This window comes from Orbicella franksi, chromosome 8, assembly GCF_964199315.1.
Source record: "Orbicella franksi chromosome 8, jaOrbFran1.1, whole genome shotgun sequence".
Taxonomy (NCBI): domain Eukaryota; kingdom Metazoa; phylum Cnidaria; class Anthozoa; order Scleractinia; family Merulinidae; genus Orbicella; species Orbicella franksi.
In genome coordinates, this window is record NC_138152.1 from 459,729 (window position 1) to 476,756 (window position 17,028).

General features: G+C 37.7%; 2 protein-coding genes across 8 annotated transcripts; both read left to right on the forward strand.

Moving 5' to 3' along the window:
• Nucleotides 1–826: 826 nt before the first annotated feature.
• Nucleotides 827–15,431, forward strand: LOC145496211 (uncharacterized). 7 transcript variants are annotated; one of them, XM_081475881.1, is made up of 11 exons: nt 827–2,058; nt 3,040–3,108; nt 3,492–3,525; nt 5,540–5,613; nt 8,495–8,585; nt 11,666–11,777; nt 12,468–12,662; nt 13,716–14,036; nt 14,299–14,478; nt 14,714–14,910; nt 15,231–15,431. In XM_081475881.1, the coding sequence occupies exons 5-11, from the start codon at nt 8,542–8,544 to the stop codon at nt 15,238–15,240; spliced, it is 1,059 nt and encodes a 352-aa protein (XP_081332007.1). In that variant the 5' UTR covers nt 827–2,058; nt 3,040–3,108; nt 3,492–3,525; nt 5,540–5,613; nt 8,495–8,541; the 3' UTR covers nt 15,241–15,431. The 7 variants fall into 7 exon arrangements, with proteins under 7 accessions (XP_081332007.1, XP_081332010.1, XP_081332006.1 ...); XM_081475884.1 differs by having other exon boundaries at nt 8,500–8,585; XM_081475880.1 differs by having other exon boundaries at nt 3,492–3,520.
• On the forward strand, nt 15,294–16,160 carry LOC145496262 (replication factor C subunit 1-like). The gene is made up of 2 exons (XM_081475960.1): nt 15,294–15,377; nt 15,970–16,160. The coding sequence occupies exons 1-2, from the start codon at nt 15,314–15,316 to the stop codon at nt 16,158–16,160; spliced, it is 255 nt and encodes an 84-aa protein (XP_081332086.1). The 5' UTR covers nt 15,294–15,313.
• The last annotated feature ends 868 nt before the right edge of the window (nt 16,161–17,028 follow it).

A 17,028-nucleotide genomic window follows, 5' to 3' on the forward strand; every position in this document is an offset into this window, starting at 1 on the left:
AACAATGAAGACAAAAGAGTGTTTATGTCTCGGAACTAGCGGTCTGATAGTTGCCCTTTGGAAATTCGATGTTCTTAAAACTAGCATATTTGTCCTGGAAGCTTCGCTTCTCGGGCAAACATTTTTTTTAAGAACATCAAATTTCTGAGGGGGCAATTATCAGCCAATAGTTCCTCGGCAGAAACACTCTATTGTTTAGATATTGTGCAATGTCCCAGCCAATCAGATTACAGCATTTGCATTGGTATACTGGTAGAATTCTACTAAAACTCGATAAAAACAAGGAGAACATGTTTTCTATTTCTTTTAGAAAATTTCGCGACGAAAAAAGAAAACAACCTGTTTCCTTTGATCATCAAAACGTAAAGTTCTCTTTACTCGCGCCATCGTTACTTTCACAGCTCGTGCAAGTTCTGCTTCTATCGAGACTAGTATAAATTTACTATAGCGCTCTATCACAAATGCACTTCTCTGATTGGCTACGCTACTCACTTTCTATTCTGTTTTCACCGGGTTGGGCTGCGCGAGAGGAGTCAGAGGTAATCTTACGCAAAATTGGTTCGTTCGCGTTCGTTCGTACAAGTTGGGTCAGGTACGCGTCATCCAGGGCGCGCTTTCGCTCTTCTCCTTCTCCCTCACATGTTTTTTGACAAATCTTTACAAAATCCTTCCCCAGCTCCCAGTTGTTATCGCTGAATCTCACCTAAACGCTTCAGGCCTTAATTTCGACATTTTGTTTCCATGCGAAGATCAGGCGACATCGGACACGTAAAAAAAAACTGTGAACCGTGGAGGGGTTTCAAAGAATTGTCTTGTCAATAAATAAAAAAGCATGTGTGAGAGAGGGAGGGGAGTGCGAGCGTTGGATGACGCGCGTTTGGGATTAGCTAACGGTACGATCACGTTGCGAAAAGCGATTTGAGAAAAAAAAACTTTGCAAAAGAAGCTAAAATTATCTGACTGTCTGAAAATTATTCCAAAACAAGCTCGGCCAAGTTGTAAAAAAAAATCGTACGAATTCGTTTTGGCTAATAGAGCTGTGAAATTTAGAGACCGGGCGAATATTTGTATTGCGTTCCAAATGTGGCTCACTTGTCTCCTTTTTCAATACAGCCCAAAATTATTGTCAGTAAAATACTGTAAATAAAACCCCTATTGACCAGTTACCTCTATTAAACGGCCGCGGCCACCATTTGGTCGTTCCGATAAGGGTTTCTTTGTTGTCTTTACCCTTATTAAGCAGCCACCCAAAATTTTAAAACTTTGTTTTGGACAGGGCTACGGTAGATAAGAGTCTGAAGGTGACGAGAGATAATTCGAACACACGTCTATCACGATTAACTCCATGTTCACTAAGAAATTTATAACCCGATAGTGAAAAAATATTCAAGGTACACCAACCTCTATTAAGCGGCCAAACCCTATTAGACAGCCAAGTCCACCGTATTATAGGTAAACCAAAAATAATTGCACAGCGCGAAAAGACCTAGGTACGAGTTTAGCGTCACAGTCCGCGGACCCCCACAACGAACCGGGTCCGCGGACTACCCTACGGACCGGTCCATGGACTACCCCTACGGACCCCCTCTACGGACCCCCTCTACGGACCACTCTAACATAGTGTAGAAATAATAAATAAAGATCGTTTTGGCAAATAAATAAAGACTTCGCTCCCCTCCCCACCCCCCTCCTTCCACCTTTTTGCTCCTTCCCATTTTTCGCGGGGCCCGAATGCGAAAAACTCCTTCGCGCAGCCCACGTTCGCCTCGTACGGAGGGAGCGTCTCGTTAAGTTAGGTACATGGGAATGACAAAGAGACACTTCACGTCATGTAACATAACAAAAGATTAACCGCTGACTACTTTTACGCGCGTTTCAAAGATGGCGCGAAATCTGCGAAACTGATGCAGAAGAACGCATTGAAATGGTTCGTTTATCGTTAATTTTCTCGGTCAGTCCCAGAGGAAAAACTTGAAAACCAGGGGCTTCAAAATCGAGGACAAGCGCGGGAAAGACTCAAGTGCGAGAGATCCTGGACAGGGCCGAGCGAAAAGCAAGGTAAGAATTTTTGAATGGATTCTAAACTACTACGAGTAAGAGTATAATTACGTTTTGATATGTAGAGTAAGCGTAAGTATCTTTTTCTTCTCACTTGGAAATTAATTGGAAAGGCCATTTTTGCATACACGCAGATGCCCAGTTAAAAGAATTTGGGAAGAAAGAAAACAAACAAGCAAACAAACAAACGTACAGAAACAACAAAACAACAACAAACCCCCTCAGATCAAAATTATGGAGTCCTTACTCCTCTCCGGACTTCCAAGACTTTTACACCCAACATCCCCCCACCTCCTTCCCAGCCCTGCTCTTGTCTACATGTCTATCTCTGCCAAGATGTTGTTTCGGAAAGTATGTGCACCTCTCCCTGCTGGTCTGAGAAGGGTTGTTGGGTTGACCTCCTTTACCTACTCAGGAGATAACTGTTGACTGTAAAACTGGGCATTTGAGACCAACCCCTGCTCTCTCTGAATTTCTTTTGACTCTATGGGATACGTAGGTATGGATCAGAGGGAGTTTATGAAAACCACAAAGGGCAATTGAATGCCACTGACCAAATGGTTAAAGAGAAAATACTACACAATGGCTGTGCACCTGTGTGTTATAATTCTCAGTACATTTTTTTGCTGTCTTGCACAAAACAACAAGTGAAATAACCAAAATTCTATGTTGTCTGGAGGACGTGAGCCACAACGGCTAATTTTTTTAAATTTCTATTTAAAATTTAACACTCTGTTCTATCTTAAGTTTCATTTTTTCAATTTGAAAGCAAGAAACAATCTAACTAACTTTAGAGTATCGCAAGATTTGCTGACCTGCCATATGTTAATTCATTTTTAAGTTGACATTGTCCTAGGTGTCCCTGCTGTGGCTACTTAAATTTCCTCAGTCCAAAGAAATCACATACTGTATAAATATTTTACACGGAATTTAAACTACATGTATCCATAGAAAAGCAATTTTGCTATTTTATTGGGGTAGGGTTTATCAAGCAGCGAAGATGATGAGATTACAAGGAAACAAAAGCCCAAAGAAAGCCAGAATGAGAAGGCAAGAAAATACATGTAATAGTTTAGTATAGTTGAATGCTGATTAATTTTGTCAAATCCATGATTTTCTTAAAAACCATTTGATAACTTGAACCAAAAGCTGTTTCCTTCCTTTAGTCAATACTGCAATATCTTATTCGTAAAGTAATATTCAACAAATCTTGTCAAGCATTTTCTAATTTCCTGGGACATTTAGTGTAATTTGTCAAAGATCAACATGCCCATTTCATGGTGTGTACAGTGTGCATCAATTTGCCAACCTTGACAGTCACTTGCAAAGTTTTCCTGAATTGTTCAATACATGAACTGCAGTTTATCAATTTATTACGCAGTGATCTCATGACTATCAAGTCTGTGTTGTTAATAGATATTTTTTCCTATCAGATTCTGATGAAGATCCTCTTCCACCTAAAGTAAGGTACTATGCAAGTTTACACAACAAATTTTTACATCAGTGTCTTTCTATGCACATGTTACTTGCTTTGTACATGTACAGTTTTTGGAGAGGATATTGTATAGGACATGTCTATCTTTCCTGTATGCATACTCTGTTTAGCTTAGGATTATTACAGGATTGATACACTGTAGCTTGATTAGGGTCAGCTGCAGTAACTGGTTCGCACACAATATTTAGGTTAAAGTTAACAGGGGTACATTCTGCATCGTAATCTGCTAAACAGACCTACAGTTCATATTCCCACAAGTGTCAATCAAGTTTATTTCCAAAGGACATTATACACAGTCACTCACTCAAAGGCAAAGAAATTTGCTTTTTCTTTATTTTTTAATTTGAAGTGCAATTTTATTTACAGGACAAACACTTACACTACTTACAATACTAATATTATACTTATATTTACATTTACACTGTACTTGCTACTTACACTTCTTATACTTACACTATTTATACATACACTACTTACAATGCAATATGCAATCACCTAATTAAATAATTAAATTACAGTTGGCTTACTTACAATTTTTTATTAAATTTTTACGATGCATTGCTTACAATGTAACATACATTACACACATTGACAACAACAAATTACACACACACATTACGTTTTTACAATACTACTTTCCATGTTATTAGCACTATTCATCAGTTTCCACTGCACTACAACTTTTTACGTATATATAAAGCTTATGTTACACGGTGCTATTAGGAATCAAAGATTTAACATTATTCTAAGTTGTTGATATATTTTCTTTATTTAAGATTATGAGTGAACTTTTTGTTATTTGATTTCATAACTTGAGATTCTAATTGGTATACATACATGTAGTGTAAGGCACGATTTTACAATACACTCTAAAGGATGAGTGAGTGCTATTTTTTCGGCATTCGTAGAATTTTTTTTAACTATAATTAAAATGTGATAGAGCAACAAGAAATCTTCTTCTCTATTCCAAATCCCAAAGAGTTTACCAATATTAGAAAGTCCGTCTAAAACTATATTTACATGTACATTCCTGCACCAACAAGTAAAGTCCAGCCAAAAATCATTAGTGAATGGACATGTGATCAGTAAATGCTCTAGGGACTCGCTCTCTGCACCACAGAATGTACATAATAGTGAAGTTGTCAAACCAATTTTGTGTAGAAAAGCATTCGTTGTTAAGTATCTATTGAGAATTGTTTACATTTAACCACAGACCACTAGTTTGGAACAAAAAGTTTATTGTCAGACTAAAAACTAAGATACAAGAGCTGATGACAATATAACTCCAACACCTTAAGGGTGGGAGGGAATTAGGGTAACGAAATTAGCTTGACCGCGATTACAAGAGATTATGATTGATTACATGTTACTTGTACAAAGATAATACAATGCTTATGACGTCATAACATTTAACAATTAACCATCCTCACGAGGTGACGATTGACACAATTTTATACTGAAACTCCCTCGATTTTGTTGTGTATTGGAAAGTCAAGAGACTTTGTAACATTACAGCTCTCAGTCATCTCCACTAATAATTTAGTAGCTGCAGGCCTGGAAAAAAGTGCTGTCTGCTTGTCCAGGACAAGTAGATTTTCTTGCTGGGCAAGTATCTTTTCATTCTCACTTGCCTGATGGGCAAAGGATCAGGCAACTTGGCTTTCAACTAAATAAAATAAAAGAAAATAACATAAAAGTAAATGGGACAAGCAAAATTCAAAGCTGCTTGTCCTTTGGACCAGTTTTTTTTAAGCCCTGAGCCAGTCATAATTCAGTGAAACCAATTGTCCTGATTTACCTGCAACAGAATTATTGATTTATTACCTACGGTAAACCATTAGAAGTACATATTAAAAGATTACTAGATCATTTGATGCGATTCTTGGAGACCTCTGACATTCAACTAACATTCCATCTCCATGAACAGTTTTTTCACCTTAGTCCTGGTATTTTTTGTTCATGAATTTGTGTTATTTCCTGTTGTAGAAAAGCCACAGTGAAAAAAGGAGAAAGTTCAAAATCAAGCAAGACCAGAAAGCCAATCACTATTGAGGACTCTGGTAAAAGCATCATTTTGTGTTCATTGTGTTGAACCATACTATTTGCAAATAAAAATTTAATGTAATTAAAAGTAATGCAGGGCAGAGTTACATGTAGATTGCATTGCAAATTCATGCCTTCAAATAAAGCATCCCAGTTCCAGTATTTTGATCATAAATATAATATTATAATCTGCTAGTCCTCAAAATCTTAACACAGCTTTATTGCACTCGATTTAACCTCACAATGTAGCAACGTTAATCAAATAATAATATTATGTGATCACATTTTTGTTTGGAGCTTGCGCACACTTCACACACATATAAGCTGTGCACAATTTGTTTAAGCTTAGGCTATATTTGCCTGTTGCCAAAATGGTGCATTAATTAATGTACATTATGCTTAATTAATTTTATTCTTTGCATGTGCAACTTATTCTCAAGCTGTTCTGTCTTGGAGAACATAGTTAAATTGGGGAGCAGTGCAATCAAATCCGTATACCAAAATATTTTTGTGTGGGATTCCCCACACTTTGTCAACGTCAGTGATATTTACTTATTTATTTATCTGTCCATGAGAGCAAAGTGTTTGTCACGTGGTTTCTACTTGGCGGTTCCACTAGCAAAAGGTTGAGTGTTTTTGTGCAGTGGCCATTAGATGTGTAATTACTCTTACCGGGTGTTGTTTTTTGGCAAATTTTGACTTGTTTTTGAGGTTCGGAGGGAGTCTTAAGCCTTAGGTCTTAGTGTTTTTCAGACACCTGCTGCCGTATTTATTTTTGACGTGCCATTTATTATAAGGTGGGTAAACATTTGCTTTTCCTATGTGTGTGAAATTCTTGGATGAATAAGGAACAATCAATCAATCATACAGCAATCATACAAAGTTCCAGTTCTCAGACAGAACTTTCTGCAATTACATATTTAAATTATGTCACATTGAAATTCCTTCAATCAGTTGAAAATCCCGATACAACAGTTTCTGTAGAAAATGAATTCTAGTAAACATTGTGCATGTCGCGACGCCCAGTCTGCAACTGTTGGAATAAAATTTACACTTGATTGATTTCATTACTTTCAACTCCCGTCTATTGCTAAAATCAGCATATTTATATCAACAACCAAAGTTTTACGGACTGATATAACATAATGACAAAGCCCAGTATTTTCCTGTGTATTTGTGGTTAGCAAGTTGAGGTCTCCTCAACTGATAAACGATGATTTCTTGATATGTTGCATGATGGTGTAGTTTCCGTAGACTCACAAGTTTAAAAGGACAAAATATTTGCATTTGCCTTCAAACTCCATGCTAAACATTTTCACATTTACTAGTCATGTTTTAGCACAAAAGCTTATTTCTAAAAGTATAATTTACATACAGTTTTCTCAGCTGGAAGCACAAATATTAGCTGACATTTGAAATCGGAGTTGATTTATCGTAAACAAACTCTGTGCAACCAGCGACCGATTCTAATATTTCCGCTGAGGAATAAAAGTAAACATTTCTATTGCTGTTCCTTGGTTCAGGCTAACTCTTTTGGCTTTAGAATACTTTTCCAAACAATTTCGACTGGATACAGACTGAATTTTTCATGAAGAGGGGGGGATCGTCTGCGTAAGGGCTACAGTTAACTGAACTACTTGTCTTCACTGGAACTAATCAACAAATCCCAGGACAAATGTTGCCAATGAAATAAAGCTGTTCCCACAGTAAACATACCCTAGCCAACGCGATTCAAAAGTTGTGTTTGGGAACATTAATTGTCTCAGTTATGTAGCAGGTCATCTGGCATCCCGACGAAACATGCCACGTTATTGTTGATTGCACAGTCGAGAATCACAACCAAAAACTAAACCGTCTTGTGTGCACTTGCTTTTTGATGATGTCATTTGTTTTCGCTCCTGCTGTGAAAAACAAGCCCAACCTGCAAAATGTGTTTACTTCAATGACTCTTTCAATGAAGACCCCCTTGACTTTTGCCTGTTGCTTTTTTTTTTTGTTTTTTGCTGGGTTTAACCGTTTTAGTATACGTTGTGAATCAACAGTTACATGGGATTTTGCCAAGGTGACAAAAATGGCACACGGAGGAAAACCATTTTTCCTTTTCAGTTACATATTAATGACAAACAGAGAAACGTGATTTGCTCGTAATACCTTGGACATCAAAACACCAGTGCAACTGACCACATGAAATGTCAAGGGCACTGCATGTGATCTTTTTTATGTATCCATAGGTATTAACCGCGGAAAATTTACCTCCGGAAATATTGGTCATACTCACTAAATGCAGTTTGCCGTGGTAAAAGGGTCACTTACCACAGTAAAGAGTTCCGTGTAACTGAACCCTGATGAGGTGAATTTCCTGGAAACTAAAGTCCAAACATGTTTCTCCTGTAACCGTTTTTTCATCTGCAGCTTGGGATCTTATAACCAGGACTCTACGGTATCTTTACTTGACGTTCATCACTACAACACAACAAAATGTATAAATATTCACTGTAAAGCTACGTTTTCTCTGATTTATCCATAGCGCATCAACTTTTGTCTGACTGAAATCCCACACAAGTTTGCATTGCGGACCTATTTTTAATTAGTGGTAACACATTGATCACTTTATTCTGGTATTAATTTTGTTCTTCAAGTTTCATCTTGATTCCTCCAATTCTCTAATATATTATTTAATAATCCAGATTACTGCATGTTTTAATACTTTGTAAATTTATTGCCAAAATGTTAAAGGTAGCAACTCTCTAAAAATAGCCAAGGCTGCTAAATCCCCTCCCCCCCCCCCCCCAAAAAAAGAGGTCGTTTGTCTTTTCTCTTGGATTTACTAACATGTCTTGTACAGGTCTGTATTAATGGTGGTTAAAAGTGTAAAGTGTATCTGTTGGTATTCTGCAGAACAGGAGGAAGTTGTACCTCAGAAGCTAAAGAAATCTGCCAAGCAAATGGAAACAAAAACAAGCAAGGAGGCTGTGCATGTTAAGGAGAGGTACAGTGTGATTAGTTTTCTTTTGAACAGTTCCTGAGGGTTCTCTTTCAATATTGCTAGTACTTTCCTTGAGAATTTTATGTTACATGTAGTTAGTAGAAGCAAATTTGCGTAAAATTGTGTGATGATAAGAACATTTTTTTCTTGGAATCTTAAATATATACATGAAGAAGCTAGTCATAAAAGGGGATAAGTGACGATTTTGGTTGCTTTTCTTTTTTGTTTGCTCCAAATTAGCTGAATTTTTGCATGTGGTCTTCAATGTAATAGAAAAACGTGTCCCTGTATTTTTTCCGCTGGTTTTTGCTTCGTTTTATAAAGACGGCGCTATGAAAACCGAGTGGTTTTTTGCATACGCAATGTCCCGAAAACGAAGCAAAGTTTAGCGGAAAAACTACGGGACATTGCTAAACATACCTAAACAAAACTGCATGCGAAATTTGGAGCGCTTTCGACAAAGTTCACTTTTGATTAAAATAGCTAACGCCCTCATCCCGCCGAGGCTGCAAATAAACGAAGTTGGGCCTTTGTTATGATAAACAGAGCCGATCCTTTATTATAATAGCCAAGCCAAGCCTTTGTTATAAGTCGAAGTCTCGCCTCGGTTTATCATAACAAAGGCTCGGCCTGCCGCGACCGCAAGGACTTTGATTTCACTTAGAAAGCAGCAAAATGTCAATTTGTGTAAAATGGGGTTGACAGGCCTGCATGACTCTCAAGCGCGTGTTTTAGCCTTTTATAGTTTGGCTCTCACAAGTATATCTTTGAGCGAACGCCCTCTTTTGTATGAAATGAGGGGCGGATCCTTGTAGATTTCGCTCAGTAATGGTTGTTGTTCTATTAAATGCCATTTTTTCATTAGGATTTGTTTTAGGTTTGGCACTGATGGTTGATATTGTGTGACAAAAGGCAAGATTAGTTTGTTTTCTCTCTGTTTTGGTTGGAGGGCTAGTTTCCTCTCTTCAAAGTTCACTTCAGAGAGGGTTGCTTGAATAAGATTCTCTGGGTAACCTCTCTCAATAAGGTGTGACTTGAAGGTTTTGATTTTCTCTTCAAATATTTTCTTAGAAGAGTTCGTTCTGAGAAGTCTTAAGGCCTCTCCTTTGATGAAACCTTTTTTAACTCCCGGTGGGTGGGATGAAGTAAAGTGTATATATTGGAACGTTTCAGTAGGCTTGAAGTGGGTCTAAATAGGTTAAAATGTTGATTTCACGTTAACGCTTGACGGCAAGGATGTTCGTTTCACTTAGAAACCAGCAAAATGTCAATTTCATGCAACGCATAAGCTCAATGATGTTGATTTCAGGTCTAAATAGGTTAAAATGTTGATTTCACGTTAACACTTGACGGCAAGGATGTTGGTTTCACTTAGAAACCAGCAAAATGTCAATTTCACGCAGCGCATAAGCTCAATGATGTTGATTCTAGGTCTAAATAGGTCAAAATGTTGATTTCACGTTAATGCTTGACGGCGAGGATGTTAATTTCACTTAGAAAACAGCAAAATGGTAATTTCACTCAGCGTATAAGCTCAATGATGTTGATTTCAAGTCTAAATAGGTTAAAATGTTGATTTGACACTAACGCGTGACGGCAAGGATGTTGGTTTCACTTAGAAAACAGCAAAATGGTAGGAGCCCATGATGGGCTCCTGAAAATGGTAATTTCACACAATGTGTAAGCTCAAAAATGTTGATTTCAGGTCAAAAAAGGTGTAAATAAAAATAAAATAAAACAAATAAACATTTCAATAAGCACTTTTCCAAATATGGCAACGTCTTAAATGGCTAAAAAAGCACGAGATAAATCATAGTTTTCGACAAACGCGATCGTAGCTTTATGTCACGTACCGCCATAACTTCCAAGTTCAAAATGCGCTGGTACCTCTTATGCCTGATGAGGATAACAACTTTGGTGGCTGTTTAGTGTTGGATTTAAGAATTTGATGACTCCACGTGAAAACGCTCTATAAATAGGGCTGACAGATTAACAGATTAACCCTTCTGCGCAACGTACGGGTCTCCATACATCTGCATGTCCCCTGATCCCAGAAGCTCAAAACACTACAAATCATGCCGATTTGAAATAAAATCAATGCAAACTGGATCACAGATCTGTTACAATCGATCGCCACTTGCTGGCCATTATTATGTTTAAATCTAGTTACCAGTTCGAGAAACGCCCGCAGAATGTAAGCGCAATGCATGCCGGGAAGGGTCTTTACACCTCTTGCGCAGGAAAACATGGCGGTCGATACAAGACAAATTTTATCACTCTAAAACCAGTCCTCGTTTTCCAAACTTTGACGCTAGCAACGCTTGGCAAATGGGCCACAACTCACCAGAGGGTATTTTTCTTGGGCAAGAACTGCTCTTGGACTTTGCTACCTGGCTTGATCTGACTTCGAACGTCGATAACACGATTACAGTATATCAGCTGCCTTCGAAGTTTCAGAACACATTTTGATTCTTTAAAATGTGCTGATGACTTACGGGTTTATCGAAGCTTTATGATGCCTCTCAACCACCAGGCAGGCATACAAGGTACTTTAAAACAATGCTTAAGATATTAGTTGACAGAGCTCTAATGTGGCACATCTCTTTTTTGTTTGATGGCATTTCATTTGACGCTCGATCGATTCACGTGTTGTGTTCACGTTACAATAGCCGATGTAAACAATCTGTTCCCAGATTTCTGCTCTATATGCTGTGGGATTTGGTTTTGACTTCATACACTATAAACAGTCTGCCTGTTTGCTGTTCAACAAATAAACTCCTAAAGACATGGCTAGGAAAAGCCAAGTTTTTTGCCTACGTTTTAACTCGAAAACAAAGCAAAAACCAGTGACAAAAATACAGAACCACGTTTTTGTATTACATTGAAGACCACATGCAAATCGTCACTTATCCCCTTTTATGACTAGCTTCTTCACATGTATGTCGTAGGTCAATTTGGTCTTTACAGTGTACTTGTAGGTCAATTTGTTTCAAACTAGGTTAGTTTGAACTCAAACTAGTTTAGTTTGGTAATGTCTGTGTGAATGTTTTCTTAAGTTCTGAATATTTTTTTTCCCTATCTAGCCCTGTAAAGCGTAAAGAAACTCCACAGAAACTGACGTCTGCTCTGGACTTCTCTGGTTCAACTCCTGCTGAAAGAGAATCACGAAAAGTTTGTGCTACAAAGAGGAAAGAGGTTTGTAAACTGCTACTCTGCAAGTAGAGTCCACTTTGATTGTCCTGATATTGAAAGCAACTGTATTCAGAGGGTGGTAAGTTGACTAGCATTCAGGGGCATTAACATTTCAACAGATGTACATATTGCTCAGGTGTAAAGGGAAAATTTACTCTTAACTGGTTATGTACTTCTTGTACCTTAATGGCAATAAAATTCAATCTGAATTAATGAGTTATGTAGCTATATAATTATATTAAGCTAATTTAAAAATGTCTGTGAGTGGCAAAAAATATAATTATATAAGATACTAAATCTTACTAAAACTACAGTGAATACATGTAGTACCTAGTTATACAGGTAGTTCTCACACACTGAATTCCGTTTGTCTGCCACACAACAATGCAACAGCACTTAATTGAGTTCACTACAAAATTAGCACTAAAATTGAGTAAGCTACAGATGGCACTGACATTTTTTTGTTAAATCCTGATAAATACTGTGACTCAACGAAAGAAGTCCAGACATGTAGGTAAGAGCTAAGATGTGGCTACCATGAGCAATGTTTTGAAGCTGACAGTATGTTGATTGTCACCTGTTTATCTTTTGAAAAGTCAAAAGTCAATGGCCATGAACATGTACATGTGGTGTCTTATCAGTCATCTGGAAAGGAACATACATGTATAAGATTATTTCTTTCTCTCCTCATAGAAATCTGATGAGCCAGAAGAAAATGGCAGAACACTTGCAAATGAAGATGATGAGTCACCACATGGAAAAGAGAAGAGATGGAAGGAAAATGAAAATATGAATGGTAGAGCAATAGAACAGCCATCCAAGAAAAGAAAAGAAGACTCGTCTACCCCACAACTTGAAGAAAAAAAACCATCTCCTGAAAAGAAGAAGGTCTGTGAATTTGTTCATCAACTGTACATCTAATTGTTGTTTGAACAATATAAATTCTTGTAGCAGGTGCAGAAGTTGACTAGGCAGTGCACTGGACTTTAAATAATGTAATTTTTGGATAAATTAATCATTAGAAGTCAGAGACTTGGAGACTGACTGTTGTTGCTGCAATATCCATTTGGTCAAGACAACTTATTCTCAGGTTATCTTTCGCTGGTTTGTGATGTTAGGCTCTTTGAACATGGCTGTACTGTAGTTTTGGTAAGATTAATTTTTAGATATTAACTTGTTGACCTTAGTTAAAAGTCTACTTAGTTGCATGTTTATAACCATCTGATTGTTGTATAGTTATTTTCAGATGTCTTGTTGTTTTAAGGACGTCCGCGCCCAAAATGTTCCCATGTACAGATTTTTTTTGAACGTGCCACACAGAAAGTTAATGATCTACTTTTGCCAAAAAGGCAAACAAAAAAAATGGGGGGTCACCAATTTCATTTTGGAGAGAACATGCCCGGAAGAACACCCTAAATCTGAAAAAATCGCGCTTTGCTGGCAAATAAGGTCACAGTGTCTGTAAGCCCAAAAATATTGCAATTAGTTCATTGAAGTGAAATTTTCTCTGCCAAATTTTAAGTGGACCTATTAAGTGAATTTAGTCAACTGGTGAGGTTCATTAAAGAACAAGTGTGCATTTAGCGACCATAGTTTCACGTGCCTTGACGCAAGATGGCAGGATTCGATGTCCTGTGGACAGAAATCTTGAAATTTTTTAACTTCCCACATTGATTTTTTGTTCATTTTTGGACAATGTGGAGATAATTGTAAATAAAATCTGTTTCTGGAAAGAAAAGTAGGGGTCACCGAACATCCAGGATCGTTAAATCCATTGCAAAGCTATACATGTAGCAATGGCCATCTGCCCTATCATTGTTCATTTCTTTACTTAACGCGCGCGCTCATGCATGATGTGGCGTGTGAATTTGCGTGCGCAGTAAGGATGCGCAGAAACAATTAGCACGAACGTCCTTAATTAGCATACTTTACCCTTCACAGACATCGGAGAGTGTTCCCAAGACCACACCCGCTAGTCGGCTTGTAGCTAAAGCAACCGCAACTGTAGCATCAAAAACAACTACTGCTTTCCCTGAGACTCCAGTTAGAGACACTAAGAGGAGTCCAAAGAAAACTGTTACTCCAAAGAAATCTGAGGACAAAGGAGTCGTAAAGGAATCTTCAAATGAGAAAACTCCAAAGACACCTAAATCTGATGAACCAGATGAAGTTCCTACATCTTTGGAGAAGAAAAAATCAATTTATCGCAGTTTCATGGCAAGGGATGGTCCCAGAGCTCTTGGCTCAAAACCACTCCCTGAGGTGAGTATCAATCATGTTCAAATGTAGCAAGGATGATTATTCATTGAGTAAGTCAGGCAAGTTGTCTACATTAAAAACAGTTACTTGAATGTGTGTTTTGCAAGTACCAACAACTGTAGGTAGAACTCAATGTATGCATACACATATCTTAATTAGAGATGAATTTACAGTAGAGCTACACCAAATCCTAGTCATTTTTGTTTTTGTTTTTTTTTCACTAATTAATGGTCAAAATTGATGACTTATTTGGCTGCATTTATAGGGAGAAGAAAACTACCTAGAGGGACTGACATTTGTTATTACTGGAGTGCTGGAAAGTATTGAGAGAGATGACGCTGCGGATTTGATTCAGAGGTACGGTGGCAAGGTGACTCAGTCGGTGAGCAAGAAAACAAGTTATATTGTGGTGGGACGGGACGCTGGTGAGAGCAAACTTTTTAGGGTAAGGGACAGACCAGGGATATTTTACATTTTATTGTACCTACATGTACTGTATGTAGTCAGATAGTCCTATGCCAAAAAAAAACAAACAAAACATTTACATTGACCCAAAAGCAAAAACAAAACAGTTCTTAATAATATAAAGTATCACCCTATTGAAACTAACTGCTTGTGATAGATGGTGGAGAGAGATTATATTTTGTTAAATTGTTTGTTTGTTTGTTTGTTGTTTTAAGGCTAAGCAGTGTGGGACAACACAGCTAGCTGAGGATGGGCTCTTTGAACTAGTCAGGACAAAACCAGGGAAGAAGATAACCTATGAAACCCCCAGCAAGGAAAAGAAGTCAAAGAAGAAAGAAAAAACTGAAGAAGCTGGAAAATTGAGTCTAGGAAAGGAACAGCTCGAAAGGAATTATCTCAGCTGCATTAAAAGGTATGTTGTGATGCTCCAGAAAATATCTATACTCCTCCCACTGAGATTTTTAGATTTGACTGATGCCCTAATTGGATTCTCCCAGGAAATTCTAGTTTTGCTGTACACTTTCCTTTGAAAAAAATAATTGGCTTTTGAGAGCCCCCCCCCCCCCCCCCTTGGAATTTCCAATGGACCACATACATGTATTGCATTTGCATGGATCTTCACATCCTACTGTCTGTCAACATACTTATTTTTGACCAACGAAATGTCCTGGTAACTAAGTACATACACAATGTAGGCCGTTCAACTTCTCATTGATGTCTTTAACTGTTTAGGAGGGCCTAGTTTGTTGTGGGATGACAAATATCGCCCTCGCTCAGTGAAGCAGATTATTTGCCAGCAAGGTGACAAGAGTAACATGCGAAAGCTGATGAACTGGCTGACAAACTGGGAGAAGAACAGAAAGAAAGCACCAACTAAATGTAAGTAGAACTGCAAACAGTGCAGTGAAATTAAAAATACTGTGTACATAATCAGCCGCTTTTTAAACTTACATGTATTTCTCAGAATGTTAGTGGTATGCATGTAATAACATCGTGAGTAACTTCCAGGACAACATCAATTATTGATGTTGTCCTGGAAATTAGTCAATTGATTAAAATTGTAGATAGCCTACAGTTTAATCACGTTATGTACTCTTGAGGTAAAGTACATTTATTGAGCAGTTCAACTGCACATGTATGCCTAACTAATGGTCGCTGTGGTTTCATGTCCTTAATGACAAGCTGCAGATCAGATTGCATTATATATTTTTGTACATGTGGTAGAAAATAGACTTGGCTTTGAGAAGACATGCAGTTTGTTAATGCCAATTTCTGATGCAAACTTTGCCATGGCAATGTGATTAAGTATTGATAACAAACTTGTGCATCGACAATGTTGTTGATGATGATGATGATGATGATCACGAATTGTTTGGTGACAATACAACATAAGTTACAGTTCAAGTGATCGATATAAATTAAGATAAATATTACAATGTAATCTGATGGATTGTGATTCTTTGCTGCGCAGCTTCATTTTTCAAGAAAGATCAAGATGGTTCATCTCAGAGCAGTTCTCCTCTCTGGCTCCCTGGGGTTGGGAAAACAGCAACTGCAACACTTGTGTGCGAGGAGCTTGGCTTCAGCTACATTGAAATGAATGCTAGTGACACAAGAAACAAGACGACACTGGAAGAACACATATCAGTCACTAAGCAATAAAACCATGGATGGTTTTCTACCTGGAAATAGTGCATAATTTATTCAATTATTTTTATTGTATAGTCGACAGGGCAAGCATGAACAAAAATGAATGAAGTTAATCCATCTACTGTTCCTACCTACATGTACCTAGTTACATATTCGGGGGTTTCATCAAGTAAATGTTTTTAGCAGGAAGACAATTTGTTTTCACAGGCAGGCAACAATACATTTTGAACTGAACTTCTTAAGAGAAAATCTTTCCTCTAGATGGTCAAACATCGAACATTGTGTAAACAAAAGCACACTTCTGCTTTATGTGCGACGAATTGTGAGAGAAACACGTCAAATCGGCGTTTAGACCTGCCTTTTACAGCAAATAAGGTTAAACATTTCGAAATTATCAGCCCTGTGTCTATTTCAACTTAATATAGGTCAAGTCATGTGGCGCATGCTAAAATATATGTCTAACCCGTAAATTGAAATTTGACGACGGATGGTCAAATACTTGCATTTTTAACGTGCTCTCCCGTCGCTCACAATCATTTGCCCAAAGAAATTTTTACAGGAATCTGTAGACCATCCTTTTGCGATTCAACCACCAGAAGCTTAATCCATTTGAAGGTTTCGCACATGGTGAAAATCAATTATTTTCACGAAGTACTTTTAAGTGAATGAAATACATGTCTTCGAAATTTAATTATTTTGCACCCAAAAAAACCGCAACATTCCTTAAAATCAACCCAGTACACATAAAAACATTGCACAAAAATATTTGAGAGTTTTAAAAGACGGACGAATGGTGTGGTGTGCATGCGAGGCTCTCAAACTTGTTTAATAAAATGGTGCGTCAGTCTGCTGGCAGCCGGTTTTTTCTCTAAGGGTCACT

Excerpts from the sequence above, each read along its gene's own strand:
- LOC145496211 (XM_081475880.1), top strand. The coding sequence starts at position 3,498 with ATGAAGATCCTCTTCCACCTAAA. Across the intron at positions 11,778-12,467 it reads GTGCTACAAAGAGGAAAGAG|AAATCTGATGAGCCAGAAGA; the intron begins GTTTGTAAACTG and ends CTCTCCTCATAG. Across the intron at positions 14,037-14,298 it reads GCTCAAAACCACTCCCTGAG|GGAGAAGAAAACTACCTAGA; the intron begins GTGAGTATCAAT and ends CTGCATTTATAG.
- LOC145496262 (XM_081475960.1), top strand. The coding sequence starts at position 15,314 with ATGCGAAAGCTGATGAACTGGCTGACAAACTGGGAGAAGAACAGAAAG. Across the intron at positions 15,378-15,969 it reads AAAGAAAGCACCAACTAAAT|CTTCATTTTTCAAGAAAGAT; the intron begins GTAAGTAGAACT and ends TTTGCTGCGCAG.